Genomic DNA, 23,379 nt, shown 5'->3' on the forward strand with positions numbered 1-23,379 from the left:
GCCGTTGTCTCTTTTAATTATTTCCTTCCTTATTTTGTTCCCCTTGCATCTTTTCTCTTTATTTGAGTAGCTTCTTTCTTTGCACATCCCTACATCCATCAACTAACCCCCCCCCCCCCCCATGTCCTTCCATTCCCCTTTTTGGGAATGGAACAGAAAGAGAGATTATCGCTCTCTTCAGCCCTCTTAAACACAGAGCTCAGTGCATTAGGAGGAACCCAGATTACCAATAGTGACATTTTTATTATTTGTACAATAGAGACTTTAGTACATTATTCAAAACACTTCTTATATACTGAAAAAAATGGTACGTCCCAAAGCCCAAAATGGCTCCAGTATAATCGCTGCACAGCATTTTTTCAATTTTATACATATAATATTTTTTGTAAAAAGTGTATCTTAAATAGTATGTACAGATAGCGTCTGCAAAATGCATTCTAAACACATGATATATATTATATATATTTCTGCAATTACATTTCTCCGCATTAATACTCAAACTTAAAACTGGAAGGATTTAGTTTGCATGTGCAAATAAATAAAGAAATAAATAGTTCTGATAAATTGTCACTAAAATTTGTCCAACTTATAAATTCCACAGCAGTTCTCTCCTCAGAGGTCAAAGTACGTTTTGTCACACAACAGAAGAAGCAGCATTCAAGTTGGGTAGGTGTAGGTACTGCAAAAGCATGAGTACATTCACAATCAATATGAGTCATCTTTAAATTGGATTTCATTCACAGCTATGTACAGTGACACCGTCCTCAGCATTTGTTCAGCTCTTATGTAGATTAAACACATAGAAAATGACTTTTTTATAGTCATATACATATATATATAATATATATTTGTATAACACAAATTCACAATTACAGTAGAAATACATTTTGTACAGTTTTGGATAGTACATGTGTAGGTCTCCAAGTCATACTGTGCGTACTTCCATCCATAACTTTGTTATAAGTGTCATTATAAAATATCACAATTTTTGAGCAAAGCTAAGGTATATCAATATATTTAGAAAGAATTACCTGAAACATGTAGTAAAAAATAATTATATTATCAAACCTTTTTCTCTGTTCTCACCACAATATCTTTGATATTTCATACTCTAAATAGGGTTGGGTGGATACCTGTGGTTAAGATCTCCCAACCACAAGACCAAACTGTGCCATTTTGTGTCCCTTATACTGACCTAAAACTAAATTCTAACCCTTATTAAGAGGGTTGACACAAAATGGGCACAGGATGACACTGTCATGTCAAGTAAAAGAAAAGGACAGTAAAGGATGCCGTTTTGCTCTGGGTGAAACATCAGATGTTGTACAGAACAGAACAAAACTCCCTGTCATGAAAACGTCTTCGAGACACGTGTTGCTTTCGCACACAGACAGAAAATGAACCCCTTCGCCCTTTTCTGCGGTGACTTCTGCCATGTCGATGTCATTTCTGAAACAGGACCATGAAAGTCAGATTTTATAAGACGGCATTGACACGGCTCCAGAAACGTCTCACACAGTCTCAGTTTCTACATCTGAGTTTACCGTACATTACTTTGTTCGCCTGCTCCTCCAGGTGTCATATTCCAAACGCTAGCTGAGCCTGTCCACATTTAACTTTTGAGCATCCGCCAACAAAGCTGGCAAAACTAAATTTACATGTACACCAAGTGTCAATCATCAAGTTACAAAAGTTACTCTGTAATTTCAAGTGTAGCCAAAAGTCTTTGTGGCACAGATCAGATCCTCCCCTGATTGTCTAAAAAGGAAAATTCTGATTAGATTTACCCATGAAGACACTAACGCTGTGTGTTATACCTTATTGATTCTTGTATGAACATTCTCTCTTTTCTCTTGCTGCTTTCCACAGGGAGACCAGACGTGAGGACACTTCAGCAGACCCGATGCTTTGCCAAATGTTAAAATCAGCATCCCTGCACGCTGCTGCTCTCACTGTGTGCTGATCAGATCAGGGCCACGAAGAGGTAAAGCTCTGAACTTTTGAGTTTAGGTGAATACAACCAGGGAGGGACAGAAGGTCCGTATGGCACCAACTATAGAGCATCTGTCTCACTGAAATACAGTGATATAGTACATGTAGTGTCCTCTACAGAGCAGAGGACTCAAGAAGCCAACAGAAAACAGCTGGCTGACAGTGAACAGTGATATGAAAGCATGCTGTGACTTTATCATACAACTCAAACAGCTAAAAAGGAATGCAACTATGATGCAACAACACCAGAAAACAGGACCTCAAAATATGGCACAGATACTATGAATAATGTTGGGTGTGTTTCAGTCTTACAGTAGCAGTTGAATTATAAAATCAGGGTAGAATATAGACAGGGCTTCATTGTGCAACAGTGCACAGAGCGCACCACCACACACATCTCGTGTACGGGGGCACATATGTCTACTGTGTATGTGTGTTTGCCTGGTAGGTTGTGTGCATGGCAGTGTGTGTGTAAACATTAGCATGACTTGCTTGGTAGATGGCACTGCAGGAGTTAGGCTCTGCTGAAAATCTCAGTGGACCCGAGCCTCAGAAATATTGCTTTAGCTCTTTTCAGCACGGCTGTGCAAGCAACAGTTTTTAAAAGGAAAAAAGAAAACAACAACAACAAAATAGAAAGGTAGCAGTGATGAACTATGAACAGTGGTTTCTTTACAGAGAAAATCAGTGGTAGAATTTAGAAAATCATCCATTCGGAGAAATAATCCCTGTATGTTCATAAGAGAGAACTCAGAATGTGGTTTATCAACAATATTTATATCAACCATAAATTTTTAGAGCTGTCTGTCCAGGCCCCAAGGAGGAGTGCAGCTCTGGAAAGCTGCAGCTCTATATATGTACACAAGGCAGAAAGTCTTAAGTTTTCCATTTCTGTACACTGGGGGAAATAAAATACCTGCAGGGGTCAGGAAAAAAACACAAAAAGGTGAAAGGAAGAGAATGGAAAATAAAAGAGAAGAGAACAGAGAAGAGAAGAGAAGAGAAGAGAACTGGATGCAACAAAGAAGAACGATGAAGAACGTGGAAAGTGATTCATGTGCTACACCACACAAAAAAACCAAAAAATCTAGCATGGACAGCAAAATAAAAGGCAGTGCAGAAAAGCAAAAAAAAAATAAAATAAATAAATATCCCAGATCCCTAACAAACCAACAAAAACAGGCTATTCTCACTGACCTATCAGATGACTGCCCAATAAACAAACCAACCACAAAATCCATGCAGCAGCCCTGTAGGAACTCAAAGTGTAGCGCAGTCCTCTTGTGGTCCGTCCAGTCGTCGATCAGGTCCCTGACCGGCGGCAGGCAGAAGAGCCGATATGTTTCCTATGGTACATTTGGCACTAGTATTTGCCTTTGGTCCAGCAATAGGCAAATAAATGTCAGTGTTCCCCTACAAAGATAAAAAAAAAAGAATAAAAGAAAAAAAGGAGGCTCATTTTTCAGTTCCACGGGCCTTCCAGCGGAGGGCACGTGGGGTGGCGTGGGATGGCGATGAGCAGAGCAGAGAAGCGTTGTTGTGTTTTGTTTGTTTGTTTGTTGTGAAACTATTTTAGTGCGAGCTGCTGTCTCTCAGAACCATCAAGTCCACAGTCCGCGGGAAACTCTTCAGCAGAGAGACGGCTGTCTCGTGCTCCATGTGTAAAAAACTATGTCCGTTAGCCTGCAAGGCAAACACGCAGCACAGTCAACAGCATGTGTGTGTGCGCATGTGTGTATAGACGTATGTGCTCTGCAGTAACATACGGTATGTCTACGTGTGCGTGTGTGTGTGTTTGTTTGTTTGTGCAAGGATGGAAGGTCACTGCCATCATTATCTCAGTAACACATCACGGTAGGGGAAAAGAGAGGGAAGAGGAGGAGCTACACAGTCATGCTGTAGAGAGAGAGAGAAGGGGTAAAGACAAAAAAGGGCTTTCAGAGGAGTTCATCAAGCCAAAGTGTACATCTGTGGAGAGAAGGGGAGGAGAGAGTGGAGGGAAACATGAAAGGAATGAGAGAAGGTGGGTGGGGTAAATCTGGCATCTCGCAGTACAATCCTCACGGCTCCTTTTGGGCTTAATTTGAGCACTACTTTGATAGCTACAGTAAATATATAATTAACTATTTCTAAATAATTGCTGTTTATCGATTCAATTTGACTGATAACGTGAGGTGGAAGTTGAAAGTATCTCTTCAAAGTGAAAAAAATACACCAACGTCAAAATGTACTCATGTTTGCTTTTTTCACAACTTATATTTAAGATAAATAATCTAATAATCTGAGGAAAAAATGCTGTGAGATCATGTAGAAACAGCATAAAAACACATCTGGAGAGAAAGATTTAAATGACCTTGAAATATCTTGCAATGCTTGTAGTATTAAGAATATTGACTTGTACCAATATGGTCATAAAAGGCATAGAAATCACCACTGTTTCAATATAAAATGCAGGCACGATAAGAGTGTGTGGCCTCTCCAGTCCTGCAGTTGTTCCAACAATCAGCCCAGGCAACAAACTACAGGGCTGAAAAACTGGTCGTATGTGGAAGGGCTAAAACGCGTTTCTTCAGAAGGCCATTTGAGGTTGTGTTAAAATGTCCAACTTAACAGCAGAAACAATCAGGGTTTTTTGTTTGTTTGTTTTGGTTTGGTATGTGGATCTAATTTCTCCTTTTATTAAATCTAAAAGTTATGCATCATGAAGTGTGTGAGTGACAGCGAGCCACTAGCTGTCTAGCTAAACACTGAACTCTATGCTGCTGCCTTTTGCAGAATCTTTCATGCAACTATTGGGCAAATGATATTGCTTAACGTGCAATTAATTGCACTAACAGCCCTTCCAAGAAGTCTGTGCTTGATGTCCTTGTCTATTTGAAAATTAGCCAGGAGTTAGAAGAAGTCAGGCACCACACTGAGCTTCGCCATGGCTCCTCAGTAATCCACAGGTGACGTTGTGGAAATTCTGCTCATGTGGTTCAGCCTTGATATCTTGCAAAATGGCATAATTTCTTAATGTCATAAGGTTTTCGAGTTCACGGCTACTCAAACTTTGGAGCCTTTTAGTGTCACTGGCTAATGATGAAGAAGAGGGTGAGGGTGATTTGGGGGGGGGGGGGGGCGTGCTGGATTTGTGGACCAACAGGCACACACACACACACACACACACACAGAGGCAGGATATACAGGCAGAAAAATGCTGGAGGCTTACACACTCTGATACACTAAATATAAACAACCAGAAAGATAACAGTAGCGGGGGAGGGCAGGATGTGGCTGTCTTTGAGCCCATTTGATGGCGAGTGAGAGGACGTTACCTGCAGTATCTTGTCTCCGGGCTGCAGGGCAGAGGCAGCGGGCCCGTCATGCTGTACCCTAGTAACAAAGATACCCTATAAGTCAAAATGATACGCCGTTAGGACAACACAGGGACACGATGGTTTAGAATCTTTGCCTTTCTCATTCTCATCTCATTATCCACCCCCCCAAAAAACATCACATTTCTGCCAAATATAAATGGGAAGTTCTCCAATGCAATGCTTAATTTAGAGAGGCATGCAGTTCAAGACGATGGAATTTTCTTCATTCAGAGAGCTTTGGTTTACTTGTTATTGGCTTCTATCTTAAAATTTACAAAAGCTGAGTGGTACGTTCCTCTCAAAAAGACAGATTATGCATTTTAAAATGGCTTCAAAATGGTCAATATTTTCAGGTAAGAAATTGCCATTAAATAGACAGGATGTTAGAGAGAGAGAAAAATAGATATAAAGTAAATATATAAAGAATAGGGGAAGAAGAATAGGCATAAGATGGGTTCTGACTGGGGGACTGAAGTAGGTAGCAGGGACGGCAGAAGATATTTTATCCCTCGTGTTTTCCCTCGATAACCCAAGGCAGAGATTGTAAAAACACCAACATCTTTTCACTGAGAGCTGAAAGATGTTTTGAACACAGAAAGTGTGGGACAATGCGGCTGCATCAGCTCGACAGAGTTCAACAGGTGGTGCATGTGTTGAACACACATTAGTGAGCTTAACAGATAAATGTGCCACAAGTGACACCAAAAACAAACCGATGCAGTATCGACAGTGCAGTAGCACCTACATACTACAGTCTGTGAGTGAATGCAAGAACAAACACATATATATTGCATGTTAAAGAGGTGTACATGTTAGAAGCATTAGTTTAGTTGCTATTCACCATAATGCTGGCGTTTATACAGTGAGCCTCATACTGTACGCGCACACGATTAGATGATTTTGATCATGTGGCTCAGATGTGGTTTCATTTTACACGCAAAGTGGTGCGTACATGCAAGTTTATAGTAATTTATGATGACATCCAACAAGCACCGACTTCATTAATTATTATTTGGATCTGGTCAGTTAATTTTGCTGCTCTACTTTGTGTCCATTCACATCCGTCCAGGGTTGTTTAAAAGCTTGACAACATATGGAGCTCACTGTACATTACAAATGTGTTTGTTAGCAGCTGAAAACTGTTAGTCACAACAGTTGAACATTTACATGGCTTAAAGCAGTTGCACACATAGCTGCTCTGCCCTGCAAAAAATTAAAAAAAAAAAAGACAGAAAAAAAATCTTCAAAATTTCTGATTTTTTCAGAAATGTTGAAAATGTACACGTTTAAATGATTGTGAAGTCTAAGCACAAGAGGGGCCAACATTAGTGGTCAGTCACACACAAAGGACAATACTGGGAGCAAGGACTTGCAGCTCAGTGATAACGCATATACAGAAGTATGTTTGTTATCAACAGCAGCTCTGTGTGCAGGGACAGCATATTTAGCCACAGCAGGAACAGAAAATTGGATTTTCGAACACTCATTCATTTATCCAGATCTGACTGAAAATCCATGTTCTGCTCCTCAAAATGTTGTCTGCTGTTCTTTAAATCGCCAAGCCAGTAAATCAAAGCCGGGGATTCCACTCCCGTCAATACAGGAACTGAGTCACTGTCTTTATTTGCAGAGACCTAATTAGTCGGAAGTGAAACTGACCCAGTGGTTAAGAGTGCTCGGTCTGCTCAGTCAGAAGATCATTGTCAGAAACCTGATAATGACTTCTGGCAGGTTTCACAAATGATTTTAAAACATTAAGAAATCACTTGAGAAACCAAACACTGGAAAAAAAAATGTAACTTGGACACTTTTGTGAGCTTTGTTAATTAGTCTGAACTAGTTCTTGAAAATTATGCTGTTTCTGTACAAACAGGTAGATCAGAATTATTATTATGTTATTCATATTTTTTTAAGTAAAAAAAAATACAAATTTTACAAAAAAGGATATTACGTTTATTTATACATTTGTAGATGAAAACTAAATTTCTTTCAAGTATAGTTTTCTCTTCCTTAAGAAAAAAGCAAAACAAAAATAAATAAATAAATAAATTCAGAAGGATTAGACAAAAGTTTTGAATGCTTCACAAAAATAAAAACCAACCAACCAACTGACCACAAGGGGGAGCCACAGCACAGTGGTTCAGTGGTGGCTGTAGGAGGCTCCAGGGATCATAACCAAAGATGTATAATTTATCAGTCAAGCTGTTTTGATATGCAGTCCTTTTTCACTATTTAAACTATCACTCACTTTAACCTTAAGTCTGCCTTTAAGTTAATTCAAAGAAAAATAAAACAACTGATGCAGTGTTAAACCTTGCAATGTCTATACTGACAAATGGTCCACAAATAGTCCTGCAGTGTGCATAAACACAAACCAAAATGAGTTCATCCAAGTGGGCCAGAAGAGACATTAAAAACCAAAATCAAAGGCTTCTGCATCTGGCTGAGCTAAAACTGCTGATGTATCAGCCCTGAGATGACAACCACTGAAAAAACATGAAAGCAGCCTGCGAGATGCCTGAGAAGGAAGTAACAAGGGGACCAGAGGTAGAACAAGGTGATTAAAAGGATATTTGGTGTTGACAGATAATAGTTTAACAGTTTTATTTAATCTTGGCGGCTTTGACAGAAGTCAAATATCCACCCTGTGCGACCCTGTGGGGAGGGGGGTCTGATGTGAGTGGACATACAGCTCATATTACACCACATTCAGGACATCTGAATTCACTTTGCAACATTAGCGTTTGAACCATAAAGTCTCCCATGACTCGGTGAAAAATGTTCCACAAACACTGAGAAGATCACCTGGTGACTGACAGTCACTGTTCACGTTTCAGTGAGACTTTAGAAAGCATTTTGTCTAAAATTAGTATTCGGCAATATCCATAGTGACATGCACAGATAGAGGAGGTCTGTGTCTTAACCTATACTGTATACTATTTTATACTGTATACATAATGTAATTACTTGACAAAAATGTTTGGAAGAACCTGCTCATCTGCATTTACTGCATTTGCTGCCTGCGTAACTTGGCATTAATAATGGACAAACTGCAGCTGGAGGAAGCTTTATGGATTCAAGTAGACATGGGAACGATTAAATAACTGTGGGTGTCAGCAACTGAGTCACTGCTTGCCTACATAAAACTTAAAGTTAAATGATGAATTGACAGTTTCTATATTATCACTTCACACCCCCGACTTCAATTAATTCACCATTTGTCACATGGGCTGTACAAAGGCTGACTGTTAAAAGAACTCTTCTTGCAGGCTCTCTATTTATAGACCAGCTGTCTCGTCAGTTACTCAACATCTGAACAACAGTCAGTAAAATCTGCCATACTTCACGTCCCTAGATCAAAGTGTCGAACATCTAAAATCACCCACGGTGTCCCAGAACTAAAGCAGCCTCCCTAAAATAGCTGACAGAGCTCTGCGAGCAGCCTCGCTGCTTTAGACTGACTATAGCAGCATGTTTCTAGGACAGACTGCCATGTGCAGGAGGCCTGGGGGATCTGCAACCCCAACAGGCTCTCTGTACAGGCACACGCTGACAAAATCAAACCCAGAAGTAGAAATGATAAAAAAGAGCCTGGCATATCTTGTAACAACACATCATGTAAGCATGTGTGCACAAATACCAAAGTTTCGTGCCCTAACTCCATTTTCCAAGAGACCTAAGAGTGTGATGAGGACACTGTAGAAAGGAACCAAACACACAAAAACAAGTCATACCTGCATGCGTATTGTGTAACATCAGTCCCAATAATATACTTTGCCAAACTCTGATATCATCACTCTGAAGTCTTCAATTGTGTTTAGCTAACAAAGATTTCCAATATTTCAAGAGCTTTTGAGTGAGTTTTGAGAGTTTTGACATATTTTGTCACACCTCAGGCTTCTTCATCCCCTCAAAAAACTTCAATTAAACTGCTGCTTTGCTGTTACTACAGTCTGTAGTATAAGATCACAGACTCAAAGTTGACCAAGTCAACTGCCGCCCCACTGACAGACAGACATAAGGACAGATAGACGAAACACTGTGGTAACGAGCAGCAGTTTCCATGGCAACTCTGAGGTAAAGCCGGGGAGGCTGTGATTGGCTGGCAGGCCGGGTCGGGTCGTACCATGTCGGAGGGTTTGAAGGGGTTCCCCTGGCCACTGATGCCACCAGAGATACTGAAACCAAGACCAGGGTTCTTCTCTATTCTCACACACAACTAGAGAGCGAGAGGACGAGGAGAAAAAGAAAGACAGAAAAAAAAGAACAGAAGAAAGACAAGTGAAAGTGAAATACAAAGATCATAACTATCTACACAAGGATGGAGATAGACAGCATGTAAAACAGGGAAACAGTGCTTTCATGCGACTGATGCGATGACACATTTTGGCAGCTATATTGGAGGTCCTCAGTTCTCTGGCAGCAGCAACTGAGCCACAAATATCCTCATCAGAGTGATTCTGTTTGGCACAATGAAAGTCGTCTCATACTAGGAAGGCAACAACAAAACCCCACAAGGAAGATCAGCTGATCCTGGTGGTGCGAATGACTTCATGTTCCTACCTAAACTGGTGCAGTGATCTCCATCTGTGAAATATCTCAGATTTAGAAGTACGCCTCCATGGCTTTTTCTAGACCTGTTTCTTCATAAACCTTTGCTGTTAGGTGGCTAAAATTACACTCAAGATTTCCCAGTTATTATAATACTTTGTGTCCTTTAGACAACAGCTTGTTTGGCTGTTGTGGAGCCAAACAAAATCTACTTGCAGACACTTGCAGAAGTGTCTGATCTGGTAAGCCATCATGAACTGTTCAGCATATAGTGCTTTAATTTACATGAAGCTGCTGGGAAATATATTTTGATTGATGACGGATTGATACAATGAAAGCGTATTGTTCAGGTTAGCATGCTGAGCTAAAGTTAAAAAAAAGCTAAAGCTAGTTAACTCAATCACAGTTACCTGCACTTAGGAACAATTTTAGCTTATCAAGCCTTCACCTTTATTTGTAACTGAATGGACCTTCGACCACAAAACTAATATCCAGCAGACCATCAGACCATTTCCATTAGACCTCCAAGATAGCATTGGATGTGGTTTTTGAAGACAGATGGGCAGACAGACAGATACCTGTTCCTGGAAACCGTCCGTGCTCTTCTGGCCTTTAGTCTGCAACAGGCAGCGAGCGCTCTGAGGCCGTGGGTTTGTGTGGGTCATGACAACCTGGTTGCTATGGACCATGCCCTGGTTGCCATGGTACTGGGGGTTGGTGGCTGGGAGGGAGGGCTGATGGGAGGTGTGTGAGGAATGTGGGTTGTACTGGGGCTGGTTCCCAGAAGGAGACAGGGCCATGGGCAGGCCAGAGCTGGGATAAGCCTGTCCAGGAGCTGAATGGCCTGGATGCAAAAAATAAACAAAAACTGATAGCTTCTAACAATCTGAAATAAAGGCTGTTGATTTGACATGCATGGCACACATACGCAATTTTGCACTGACCAACTAATGTACTAATACTCTGTGTCAAAACTTCACAGGACTTGAACTGAATAAAGAAGTCCAACAGTACTTTCTTAGATAAAACTGAATGCTAACTGGCTAACAGATGCTAATGGTAATTCCTGGGCTGTCAGTGTTTTGTAAACCTACATGAAATTTAATTGTCATGGAGTCGCCTAATAAAATGATTAACTGTTTGTAACCCTGAAATCCAATTTTTCCTCATCACAGTCCAAAGTGGCAGCGTACCAATCTCAAAATACTTTTTACAAGCTACAAATGAACAATTTTTCCAAATGTATTACCATTTACCTTGAGGCATGTTGCCTTGATACTGGCCCGGGCCCCCAGAGGGAACCACTGACAAGGGCATGCCTGGTTGGTATTGGCCCCCTTTGTTCATCATCCCATCATAACCCTGCTGCCCGACGGCACGATGAGGCGTAGTGGACGAGGAGGAGGAGGATGAAGTGACGATCATGTGTGTGTTGTGTGGTTGATGGGAAGGTGGGTTGTGGGAGTGGGCAGTCTGTGGACAAAGGAAAGAAAAAGAAAAAGAAATTAGAGACAGACACACTCACGTCCACACAAGTTCCTTTCTCCCTTTGAAGCCTCAAGATCCCTACATATGGAAAGACTACTTTGATACATCAGCAGCAAAATGAGCCTTTGTAAAACTTGTTGCTGTCCAGATTACCCAAATGGGACACAATGTTCATCATCAGTATAAAATACGCTGAATAAAACACAGTATGTAAAAGTAAAAAAAAACAACAGCTCCTACCTTTTTCATGAGATTGTCAGGTGGGACATCCCTTCTGCCAAGCGAGTAGGGAGCCCATTGGTTACTCCCTGACACCCCCTCCTGGTCATTATCCAGCATGGCACCCTGCTGAGAGGGCGTCTGAGAGAGAGAGAGAGAGAGAGACAAGGACGGAGAGACACAGAGTAGCCGTTACTCAAAATGAATATTTAACTTTGATTAATTTAGTTATCGACCTGTCTGAGTTTCAGACAGATTTAGAGGAATGCTATGTGAGATTTGAGAAAATATACTGTCAGACTATAACAGCTTCGTAAAAAAATTTTCACTTCCAGGTGAAGTAAAATTATATGTTATGGATGGTTGCTACCAGTCAGCATGGTCTTGCTGGCGCAGCTGATCAATAAAGTATCTGAAGATAAAGTTTTTCTACTTGTACACCAAGAGTCCCATTCAAAGCACCCCAAAACTTGGTTTCAAATCTCAAATAATTCTCTACAACATTAAATGTTAATGATTTAATAAGCAATCAAATTTGAAAAATGTCTTTCTTCTACCTGGGCCACACCCACTTTAAACCAGTGGGGAAAGCACAGATAAACAAAGAAATACGGAAATCTGAAACACACTTAGTTCAAACTTAGGGATACAATCACGTGTTTATGTAGCATCCTATCACTCACAGTGAAAAGTTTCTTGCTAAAAAAGTTTTCAGGGCCTTTGAAAGTGTAACAAGTAGGATGAAGTCATGGTGTGCATGCAATGCCCAACAACTCCATGTGTCACATAACAAAGACCTGCCTGTAGATTGACGTCATACACTTAGGACGGTGAAGACAAATGACTGTTTGTTGAGCTGGCTCTTAAACTCTTGAAATGCCATCAGTCCATCAATAAAATTTGTTCAGACTGCTACACTTGGAGTTTTAAATGGTGTTCAGTTAAAACCAAGATGTATCATACCCAGTCGAGCAGGTAGACAAGGTAGTTAACATAATCAAAATTATGATAGCAGTAATGGCACACAGTGAAATAGTAGTTCATGGCTGCCATGCAGTAGTTGGGTGACAAGGCAGTGGCAACAATTCTCTATAATTACCTATGTGTGCAGTAATAACAGCAGTACCAGGGGTTCCAGAAGGATACTCACAGCTTTAGCAGACGGAGGAGGAGGTAGTGGCAGCCAGCGGCCAGCAGGGGGCTCATGCTTAGTGTTATTGTAAAGGTTAAAGTTCAAAGTGCTGCTGCGCCCCTGGCCGTGACCCCCGCCCTGACAGAGCATGCCCAGCGTGAGGGTGTTGTGCTTTAGGACACCACTCTGATTGGAGAAGACAATATCACATGACATGGGTGAATGCAGGGGGGGAGGGGGAGGCGGAGCCTACACAGCGGGCTGCAGCCTTTTGACGACACACTGTGAGCTCCACAAACAAACAAACAACAGTAACACTGATAAAACAACAACAACAGTGCAGAGTTGCTGAAAGCACAGAGAAATGTTAGCTCGTGAACGGTCAATACACACATTGTGAACATTGTGTCATACAAGCAACAGCTGGTGGATCAGTTCATTCCAACATTGGTACGTAAGATTTCAGATCAGTCAGGTAGTAACATATGTGGATATTTAAAGGTGTAATATGTAATATGTTCACTATCAATCCTTCCACCCATCCATAACTAACACAGGGGCAGAAGGTATACCTATTTGATCATAGGTTCCATACATTATGTAATCACATATCTAAAAGCAAAACTCTTGTCAGACGGGGGGCCCTGGGACAAAATATTATCAGCCGGGGGTCTGTGGTCCAATTTGTGTCAGTTTGAGGCTCCTTGACATGGAAACTTTTGGGATCCTCTGTCTTAGCAATACAGTATCAACCTCATCTTCTACTAAAAAATGCTACTATTCCCTAAAGCAATATTTGTACATAGCACCCTGGAAAATATATTATAATGTCTAATATGTTATAATAACTAAATATCTATCATTATTATCAAGTAACAGTATTGATTCTGAAGACGGGTGATCAACAGTTTGTTTCAAGAACTGATTCGAATGAATCCCATATGTTTTTTTTTTGTTTGTTTTTTTTTTTTAGAAAAACAATCTTGCAACAACTGATATTAACATTCCAATAAAATTATCCTGGATGACTTTCCACTCAAATTTGTTAAGCTGTATTCCAGGACGTGTGATTTCCTCAGCACATATCCAGTAGTGAGTGTGCAGCAGGTTAGGCTGACAGAGCGACAGTGTGGATGGGATACACATGCAGCCGGACACAAATCTGGTCAACCTTACAACACAGACTTACACAGATACAGACAGGGAGGGCCTGCGAATGCTCCGTGTGTGTGTGTCTCCTTGGTGTTTCTGCATTGCATTGACATACCCTGTCCAATCGTTTGGCCTCTATGTGCCTAAGTAGCTGTTGCCTCCAGTCGGCGGGCATCCTGGAGGTGATGTCTTCAGGTTTCTGTGGTACGACAGGCCTCACTTTAATGGTGTCATCAGATGGTTTCTCAGGGCAGGTTGCCAGAGTGTAGTCAGGAGGCATCTTCTCCAGCAGGGCAGCCATGGTAGGACGAGCTGACACGGGACGAGCCTGAGGAAGTAGAGAGCACTAATCAGTATTTTTGTATTATTTATGGGAAAAAAAGACACGGATCAAATAGCTGGTGAATGTAGAGGAGCATTTAGCCGCTAAAAAATTGCGTTGATCATTCAGTGGAGACCAAAACAGAGCTAAAAGAGCAGGACATTTGGATTTACATTCATTGGCTGACTAGAAACCAGAATGTTAAATGATTGCTAATGTTAGTTTGTATGTAATGGATTTGTAAAAAGACAAAGCTTGCTAACATGTTTACCATGTCTACCATACTAGTTTAGCATGTTAGCATACTAGCGTTTGCTGTTTAGCACTAAAGACAAAGTAGGCCTACAGCTAATGGTCATGAGTTTAGTCATGAGTTTTTCAAGTACTGGAGAAATTGAAATTTTGACTAGATGAGTGAAATGATTGCCAAAGTTGTTTTCAGTCTGAATCAGTGTTGTGGGCTAAAGGAAGGACCAACCTTGATATTGCCATCTGAGCCCAGCTTGCTGTTATGTTCATTAATATGAGACTGTAGCAGGTCTAATTATCCTGTGGTGTTGTGGAATGGTTAAATGAGAATGCCATGTGTGTGTTGATAAGCACAAAAACTGCAGTTGCATACGAACACTATGCTAGACCATCATGTGAAAGAAGGAGCCTAGCCTGAAGGTGAAGCTCTTCCCAGAACAGGTGCTGCATTCCAACCTTCATTTCTGCCCTTGTGCTTTGGCTAAAAATGGCAAGAACAAGCTCCTGGTTTCCTTTCTGTGCCCTGCTTCTTCATGCTGAAAGGTGCCAGATGAGGTATTTTGCGCATCTGATCAGTATGCTCCTGGACACCTCTCTGTGGCTATTTTTAGAGAGTCTAAGGAGAGGCAAACCCAGAAGATGCTGAAGGGATTATTTATGGACTTGGGAATGCCTTGGGATCTGGGGATATGGCCAAGGTAAAGAACACTTGCGTTACTGTGTTTAGCCTGCTGCTACAGAAAGCCAAGTCCAGGTAATTGGTGGAAACTGAATGGATTAAAGTGCTTCCACTGATTCATATACTTACACTGAAATGAAAGTGCTCATACATCCATGACAAAGTAGGCTTTTTGCTTTTTCACCTTCAAAAATTACAAGTGCTCAAATTAGATTTCATCTTTATCCAAGAAAATCTATGAGGGGGAGGTTGTGGAAAGATGGTTTAAACAAACCAAGGCAGGGTCCAACACCCAGTCTCCGGTATCAAATCCAATTTAATCACTTGGGCCATCTCTGTGACTTTTTGTTGTGGAAACATTAATACTTGCCATTTTTAACATAACCATCAAACATCTTTTGGCTGTTTTTGTATATATATTTTCAGTCCTTTTTAATTGATTTTGGTGTCTGGCATTGACTTTTGCTCCTGTATTACTGATCGAGTACCTTTATGCAGTGCATACTAAATGTACGTCACTGATTCCAAAAAGGTTGTGTGGATTTGGTGTAAGTAGGACAGCAGGCAGACAGTCTACCTGTGATGCTCCGTAGGTCTCAGTACTGTAGCTCCTAGCAGACAGGGGGCGGCGCTGAGTCAAGCTCTTGGTTGGATAACCAATCATTGGCTTCTTCTGCTCCTGGTAGGTGGGATAGTCATCATCATAGCGACCATTTCTCTTATTGTGCAGCATCTGGCTCTGGCTGTCAGCCATATTGGTGAGAGCAGAGTGCTCCATGGGGGTGGAGTAGGCGAGAGCCCGACTGTAAAGAGGGGGGTCCGCCTGAGGAGAGGACAGTTTGATGAGACCGCAAAAAAACACCCTATGAATATCGTTAATACAGTGAGATAACAGAGGGTGAAGATAAAATTTACTGAAAATTACCATGTAATTAAAATGTTAAAAATAAAATTTGCAGACAACAGATCTCCCACCTGCTGTCTGTACTGAGATTCCTGCAGTGCCTCCTGCTGGGCTTCATGGACTCTGCGGAACAAAGCAAGCTCCGTAGAGCTCACCAATGAATCTGCTCTCCTCAAAAACCCTGGTCTGGAGCGCTGTGCTGGGACTGGTTGCTGTTGCTGCTGGTTGGGCAGACCATCTTGGTTGATTGGTGACTGGGGGAAAGAAAACATCTCCAGTGGTGGGTATGCACGATACCGAGGGCTCACCAGCTCCTTGGGTAATGTCTTCCCTGGTTGATTGATGTACTCCAAGGCCTTGGATGAGTGGTTGACATAATCTGGTGTGTTGGGGAAGGGGGGAGGGACCCGACGGTCCATGGTCACCTGATTGGTAAGAATGGATATTGGTTATCAGTACTAATTGTTTGGGTCATGCAAAACTGTTGGATAACTTGTGGATATGTAATAATTGTGTTAAAGGTGTCAAAGTTGTGTTTACAGCTCATTTCTGCTGCCTTCAAGTTACTAACCTGGGGGTTGTAGTTGTGATCAAAGTGGTATGCCTTCTGTGGGATGACAGGTTTTTGGTTCTGTCCCAGCTGGTTCTGGGAGCTGGCGCCATGTCCTGGGAAGCCCAACTCATCATCTAACATGGGAGCAGACTGTGACCGGGACATGTTGGTCTGCTCCATAGAGCCAGGCAATTCTGGACGGTCCAGACTAGTCTGCTGCTCAATGGAAGAACTGTAGCTGTCCATGGGAATGCTGTAGAGAGACCACCAAAAGAAAGCAGCTTTGCAATCACTTAAGCTACTGATATAACATGTTGGTACTGCTATTATAATTAAAAATAATAAAACCTACCTGTACACCTTGTAGGAGCCAATGTCAATCTCATCAATGCTCTGCGATTTCTTAAACTTGGATCTTGTCTCCCTCATCATGGGGGACAGGCGATCTGAGCTTTTACTCATCACCACGGTCACTTTGTTACCCCCACTGACGTTTAGCTGATCCTTCCTGTTTTGCTCCCCTTGATTGTTGTGGTAGGTCCAGCTGCCAGGCAAAGGCCCTGCACCTTGCTCCAGTCTTGGAACATAAAACAATAGGATAATGTTAACTAATATGAGCTGCACTGGGGCACTGTTGAGTTGATAGTAGAAGCCGAAAACAAAGACAGTGTCATTATGTCTTTAAGTTATCATTTATTCTTCCTTTCATGTCTATTCATTCTACTTGAATGGCTGACAGAATGTGGGTGGCTATTTGCAAATCTGGAACTGGGTCAGTGTTGTTAATAATGAGATTTAAACAAATGTTATGCTAGTATGTCTTTTGTTCAAGTTCTAATTCGACTGCATATTTTCTACAGCCAACATCAGTTGATATAAAATACAGCAGCTACACTACTCACAGATTTACAATGTCAATAAAATTGCAGAAAAATAACATTCAATGTATAACTACATAAAACAGAGAAAACCTTTGAGAAACTGGTGTGAAACTGGTCAAAGCTGGAAAAGTTTCAAAACACAAGACAAAGACACTGATTTTCATTATTTACTGTAACCCATGGTTACAGTACATGGCTGTCATGATGCTTGGTTAAAATTCAAGAAGTCATGAAGCCTTCCACACAAACACATAAACATTTCAGGTATAAATGTTAGACTGCTGGAGGTCCACTCAGTTACCTTGAATCTATGTCCTTGCGGTCAGGGTTGGGGCTGGAGGTGGGCGTCATGTCCAGTTTGGAAGGAAAAGCAGTTCGGTCCTCCAGTGGGCTGGGGGTTCTTGTCCAGTTCTGCCAAGGATTTTGGGTAGGAGCTCCAGAGGACGATGGGTCGTTGTCAGGAGTGGAACGTTGGTTACTGTGGAAGGGGAGTGTCTGAGTGTCCAGCTCCAAAGGTACTCCTACGATACGTTCTTGCCTCAGGAGGGGGCGTCGCCCATGTGTTGACTGGCTGCGGGGTTTGGAGCCCAGCGGTGGATTTCCCTGACTCCCCGTAGAGGACGGAGGGTCCAGAGGAGACTCCTCCGCATCAAAGCCTGTGTTGTCATAGTGAGGCGCCTCAGACCAGTCGAAAGGTTCGCTCAGTGGACGCCGATCTCCACGCTGCTGCAGGGTTCCTGATGGAGGGGTTTCTCTCTGAGATAGCAGGGGCTTGGAGTCAATTGGCTTGGGAAATGACTGGGCCAGTCTACAAAGATACAAATTATTAAAGAATAATTATGCTGAGGCAAATAATAAACTGAACCATAGTGAACTACATGATTATGTGCTGTATATTTAATCAGAGCCAGTGGGTACTAGGAACAGCATAACTCTGCCCCTCTGTGATTTTTCTCTGAAAGATCAATTTGGCCAGCAACCATGTTTGTTGTAATTAATGTTTGTGAGAGCAGGCTTGAACAGAAAAATATTAATGCCTTCAATCGCCCTCACTGCCACTTGCAGTTTGCAAATACCAGACTTTTCACAAGTACAAATACACAGATTGTGATCTGTACATCACCCCAGGGCATGCAAAATGACAACTTTAATGTCAAAAAATACCAAAGCAAGCTTTCAACCCACAGGGACTCCCTAGAACGAGGAGAGGCATGGGAGGAGTGAGGACAAAGAAATGAGGTTTTAACCTTATTACAGATGTGCTATTCTACTGATAGAGCAACAGAAAAGGTTACTGTTCTTTAAGAAAAAGGGGAGAACATACATTATAGTAGGGCACAAAGCCAATTCATGCTACAAGATGCTTGAGCCTTTAGATGACCGAAGTGGCTGGACGATACATCAGACAATAATTAGCTTAATATGACTGCTGTAAAGAAGACATCAAGAAAATGGCAAAATATTTCAGGTCGTTTAGAATCACTATTGTCTTGCTTTTGTCTTTTTGCACAGTCGAGAAACAATTAAACTAATTTAAGGGATTCTTACCAAGAATGTAAGTGTAGGTGTTGAAAAAAATTACAGGCTTTATTTTTATTTACACGGATTTAATCATCTGTGTTGCTGTGGCTACATTGAAAATGTCATAATTAGATTTGCTTCTTTTCATGTTTTGGTGTAGGGCTGAAGCCTGAACGGGACATCTCTGAAGCTTAGAGGGAAGAAGAGAGAATCCTGAGCAGAAGTCTGCAGCATCCTAATGAGTCTCTCTGACCTTGGCTGAGAGATGAGAAAGACACATAAAGATGAAGGGAGGACAGGATGGATAAAGTGAACGGACAGATGGATGATAGACGGAGGAGACTGAAGGGAGGGGTCTGAATTGAAAGAGGTGATGGATCGTCAGATGGAGGGATGAGGATGAAATTGAACATGAAGCAGCAACATGAAGGCGTGTGTGTGTACCTGTTGGTCCAGTGTGTTTGAGGAGCCTGGTCCTTGCTGGGGGCCGACAGGGCGGGAGTGTGTTGGTGTGTGTGAGAGAGTGTGTGCGAGTGTGTGTTGGCGGGCGGGTTGGAGGAGCCGGAGGAGCCCTGCGAGGGAGAGTAGTCGGAGTAGGTGGCTGAGGAGCCACTGTGGTTCAGACAATGGAGCTTATCCACCTCCTCATCCGTAGACTCTGGACAGAGACAGACACAGAGAGACACACAGCTCTGTATGGTTAAAATCTCAAAAATCTTCTTCTTTCTGACAGCCCTCCTTTACGGGGGCTGAAGGAGTGTCATTGTCATATTGATCAGAGTAGCCGGGACAAATGTTGCATTGATAATGTGTTCAGATAATTTGATAGCCATATTTTAAACCATATTCTGATCATTTTCTCAGTAATTCAAATGATCCTTTGTGAGAGCTCCAGGCGTGTTTTGTGTTTGCATCCACACGTGTAGGTGAAGAGTGAGCGGGCAAAAGGGAAGGGGTCGGTGAGTGCAGCTGTGTCAGAGCGAAGACATAATCGTCACATGAAGACAATTCATAATGTTAATTTTGAGACACAGGCACTTATTAGGACTAATCGTCCAAAATCTGAGCTCATCGTTTGCATACTGAAACTAGGCTGTGAACTACCTCGTCACAGTTTAAAAGGCTAATGAGCAGCATGATGCTTAAGCTGAGACGCCCGATGCCTCATGTTTTAAACATGATGAGAGGTACAAGAATGTGCTCTAATTACATGTTTGGACACTGACAGAAGACGTGGTCTGGTTATAAAAGATGGCTTTAACTGTTTCTTATGGAAGGGAAAAAAAAACAAACTCAGCCGTTGCAGAGAAACATAAAGACAGGGGAGCAAATTTAATTCCTTGTGTAGATCCCAATAATATCCCACCTGCAGGCTCATGAGTCAAACCTATGAAGATCTGGGCAAAACAAACCAAAGAAAGCTCCTTATTAACTTATCAGCCATACAATCCTTCATTAAGAATTTTACACTCACCAAGACAGACAAGTTGTTTGAGGTTTTATTGCTTCACACTGAGTAGATTACATGAAGCAGCTCTGAATTAGGCAGAGTTTGTCACGGGGAGAAGATAATAAAACCCTTTCGTTCAGTAGATGGGATTAAGGCACTAGATTATTAGGAACAAAAAACAGATTTTTGATATGGCAGTAAAATTAACTTGAGGCTCAGTAATAAAATGTATTGGTTTACCACTGATGAAACTGAGGCCTTCTGGGCAAAATAAGCAGAAAAAAAGAAGAATCAGGGCTAAAAGCCGAACACTTAAAACTGGGATCCAGATTCACTGGAGAGGGTTATGGTATTCCCTCCCTCTCTTTGTTAAGTGCTGAAATTAATCCGCTTACCACCATGGCTAATTAGTGGACACTATTACAACATGCCTCGAAGCGCTTCACCACAGACCACGTTAAATGACTGTGTGAGCTGCATTTGTGCACGTGTCTGCACATATGAGCCTCTTTGTGTCTCCATCTCACTGTATATATACAGTATATATACAGTACCTTTCTTGTCTTTCCCCAGCAGCACCACCTTTGGTTTGTACATAGGCGGCTCCACCAGGGTTGGCCTCATGTCAGAGATGCGGATGTCGTTGGGAGAGCCGCCCATCGAGTCCTGACAAAAGACAAAACCCACAGGTTCACATCAGGTAGCTGTAGTCCAATAAGCCTAGCTGGGAGCTTGAGAGGTAACAGGCTGATGTCCGACAAGCCAGAATCACCCTGATAAAATTTTAAGCTGATCTTTAAACGTGACAGCTCTGAATCAGAATCTCTGTTATTCGAGGCTACTTAACCTGTCAGTCTGTAAAACTGGTGTTAATTAAAGTTGGTGGAATGGAAAGCTGTTGACACTTTCACAAAGAAAAGTCAGTAAATATGTAATTTGGTAATTAGTTAGCTTTTGCCATTAGCCATTAGATAGGAAAAAACATCCAGACACGCCTCTTTATGGGAGTGCTATTAAGGGATTGGACTCTGCCCCTGACTTCCAGTGGAGGGAAAGCCTAATGTTTCAGCATACCAAGACATTTTGGAAAACAGTTTGGGAAAGGCCCTTTTCTATTCCAGCATGACTGAGTTTGGTGTGGAAGAACTTGACTGGTCCACACAGAGTCCTGACCTCAACTCCATCCAACACCATAAGGATGAACTGGAACGAAGATTGTGAGCCAGGACTTTTGGTCCAACATCAGTGTGTGATCTCACAAATGCTCTACTGCATGAATGGGCACAAATTCCCCCAGAAGCTGGCCCACAGAAGCCTTCCCAGAAGAGTGGAAGCTGTTATAGCTGCAAAGCCGTTTGTGTATTTAGAATGTAATGTCATTAAAGTCCCAGTTGGTCTAATGGTCAGGTGTCTCAATACTCAACACTATACTAATTACAATCATCATTTTTTAGAGGCTCAACTAACAGACAATCTAGTGCTGGTTGTCTAAACTGTCCTGAATTATCACCCTGGTTACTATAAGAATCACAAGAAACTAAACACATCTCCTTTAAAACTTGAATATGGCTGTAGAAGGTGAATACGAGTCAGTATGTGACAACCTCAGAGCTCTCTGTCAGGTCCTCTTTGTCCTTCCTTTTGGGAATGTCGATGCCAGAGTTATGCATTGATCCCTGATCCATGAGCTGAGTCTGAGAGAAGTCCTGCATCTCTCTGTCTGTCACCTGTCAAGCACACACACACACACACACACACACAAATCACAAATCGTGGATGTTGTTGCATTTGGTTACAGCTCACTCTGGATTCAAATGTGCATGTAATTCACTTACATATTTAAAAGGTATCTGAAGCTGATGGTTTACAGTGTGATCACTCTGCATGTACTGTGTGGTGGTTTTGGAGGGATTCCTGTGTGAGTGTGTGCATGTGTGTGGCTATGGAGTGTGTGTTTCCTACCTCTTTAGGAGGCAGCGGCCACGGGGGTTCGTACGGTTCTTTGCTGAGGTGTGTGTGTTCCATGTTGGTTCCTGCCGAGGTGGCAGTGCCTGTGCTCAGCTGGTGCTGGTGTTGGTGTTGGTGCTGGTGCTGGTGCCCGTGTCCGGCGTGGACGCTCTTACCCACAAGGCTTTGCACTGACTTGACCATGTTCTTAAGGTCCTCAGGGTAGGGTGTTGGGTAGCGCTTTAGGTTTATCTCCACCTGCACACACATGAAAAACAAAATGCATTGAGTGCACACTTGCAAATGAAGGACACACACCGAGGAAGCATTCAGTAGGAGAGTAACTGACTGTTTAGTTGTTGTCTCTTGCAGATTTGAACATTGGCTTTGATATTGTTTCAGACTTTCCAATAAACCACTGAAATCAGAAGGGAAATATTACAGCAATTTGGGAAGAACTGTAGGATTTTGGAAATATAACCTGAAACCTGAAGTTGACCATCCTTCTACTCCATAGAACCACCATCAAACTTGAGTCTCAAACTTTTAATTTGCCTCTTGAGATCCTGAGCTCATTCATTAGGTGAACTGCTAGTTTTGTATTGATCTCCTTGGTAGAGGTCTGACAGCATTTACTAGTTAAGTATTTAGGTGTCAGCATGGATCATTCCACACTGATATGGGCAAATTAATAGGCTAGTTAGCCTTATTAAATGATTATTATTTTTTTTAATTTGACAGTCCAGGACCCCACGCTGGCCCTTGGACAAATGTTGTTGATGACCCCTGTTAAAGGATTAAGGTCAGATATTAAGTAGATTATGAATAGTCAAACTTAGTCAGAAATCATGACTTTGTATCACCTTTGTATGAATACAGGAACCATCAGACATTTGCTCACATACTTTTGGACTTTTATACCTTTGAGTGTCTCAATGAGACACATTTTTGTCAGTACATTTTCTCACTCTTTGTACTGA

At 41.9% G+C, this 23,379-nt stretch overlaps 1 protein-coding gene across 4 annotated transcripts in view; it reads right to left on the minus strand.

Moving 5' to 3' along the window:
• Positions 1 to 232: 232 nt before the first annotated feature.
• Positions 233 to 23,379, minus strand: part of lrrc7 (leucine rich repeat containing 7) — a 62,364-nt gene continuing 39,217 nt past the window's right edge. For 2 of the 4 annotated variants that reach the window (XM_046392277.1, XM_046392276.1), the window contains 17 exons: positions 22,415 to 22,657; positions 22,057 to 22,179; positions 21,007 to 21,118; positions 19,447 to 19,660; positions 17,783 to 18,289; positions 16,953 to 17,177; positions 16,619 to 16,853; positions 16,119 to 16,472; positions 15,721 to 15,966; positions 14,009 to 14,221; positions 12,760 to 12,927; positions 11,631 to 11,750; positions 11,159 to 11,375; positions 10,481 to 10,746; positions 9,478 to 9,570; positions 5,310 to 5,384; positions 233 to 3,675 (listed from right to left, as the gene is read on the minus strand). In XM_046392277.1, the coding sequence (XP_046248233.1) occupies positions 3,565 to 3,675; positions 5,310 to 5,384; positions 9,478 to 9,570; positions 10,481 to 10,746; positions 11,159 to 11,375; positions 11,631 to 11,750; positions 12,760 to 12,927; positions 14,009 to 14,221; positions 15,721 to 15,966; positions 16,119 to 16,472; positions 16,619 to 16,853; positions 16,953 to 17,177; positions 17,783 to 18,289; positions 19,447 to 19,660; positions 21,007 to 21,118; positions 22,057 to 22,179; positions 22,415 to 22,657 (3,522 nt within the window). In that variant the 3' untranslated portion in view covers positions 233 to 3,564. The remainder of the gene's footprint in view (positions 3,676 to 5,309; positions 5,385 to 9,477; positions 9,571 to 10,480; positions 10,747 to 11,158; positions 11,376 to 11,630; positions 11,751 to 12,759; positions 12,928 to 14,008; positions 14,222 to 15,720; positions 15,967 to 16,118; positions 16,473 to 16,618; positions 16,854 to 16,952; positions 17,178 to 17,782; positions 18,290 to 19,446; positions 19,661 to 21,006; positions 21,119 to 22,056; positions 22,180 to 22,414; positions 22,658 to 23,379) is intronic. The other 2 variants (XM_046392279.1, XM_046392278.1) reach the window with 1 other exon arrangement.

This window comes from Scatophagus argus, chromosome 6 (assembly GCF_020382885.2).
Source record: "Scatophagus argus isolate fScaArg1 chromosome 6, fScaArg1.pri, whole genome shotgun sequence".
In the NCBI taxonomy this organism is placed as follows: Eukaryota; Metazoa; Chordata; class Actinopteri; family Scatophagidae; genus Scatophagus; species Scatophagus argus.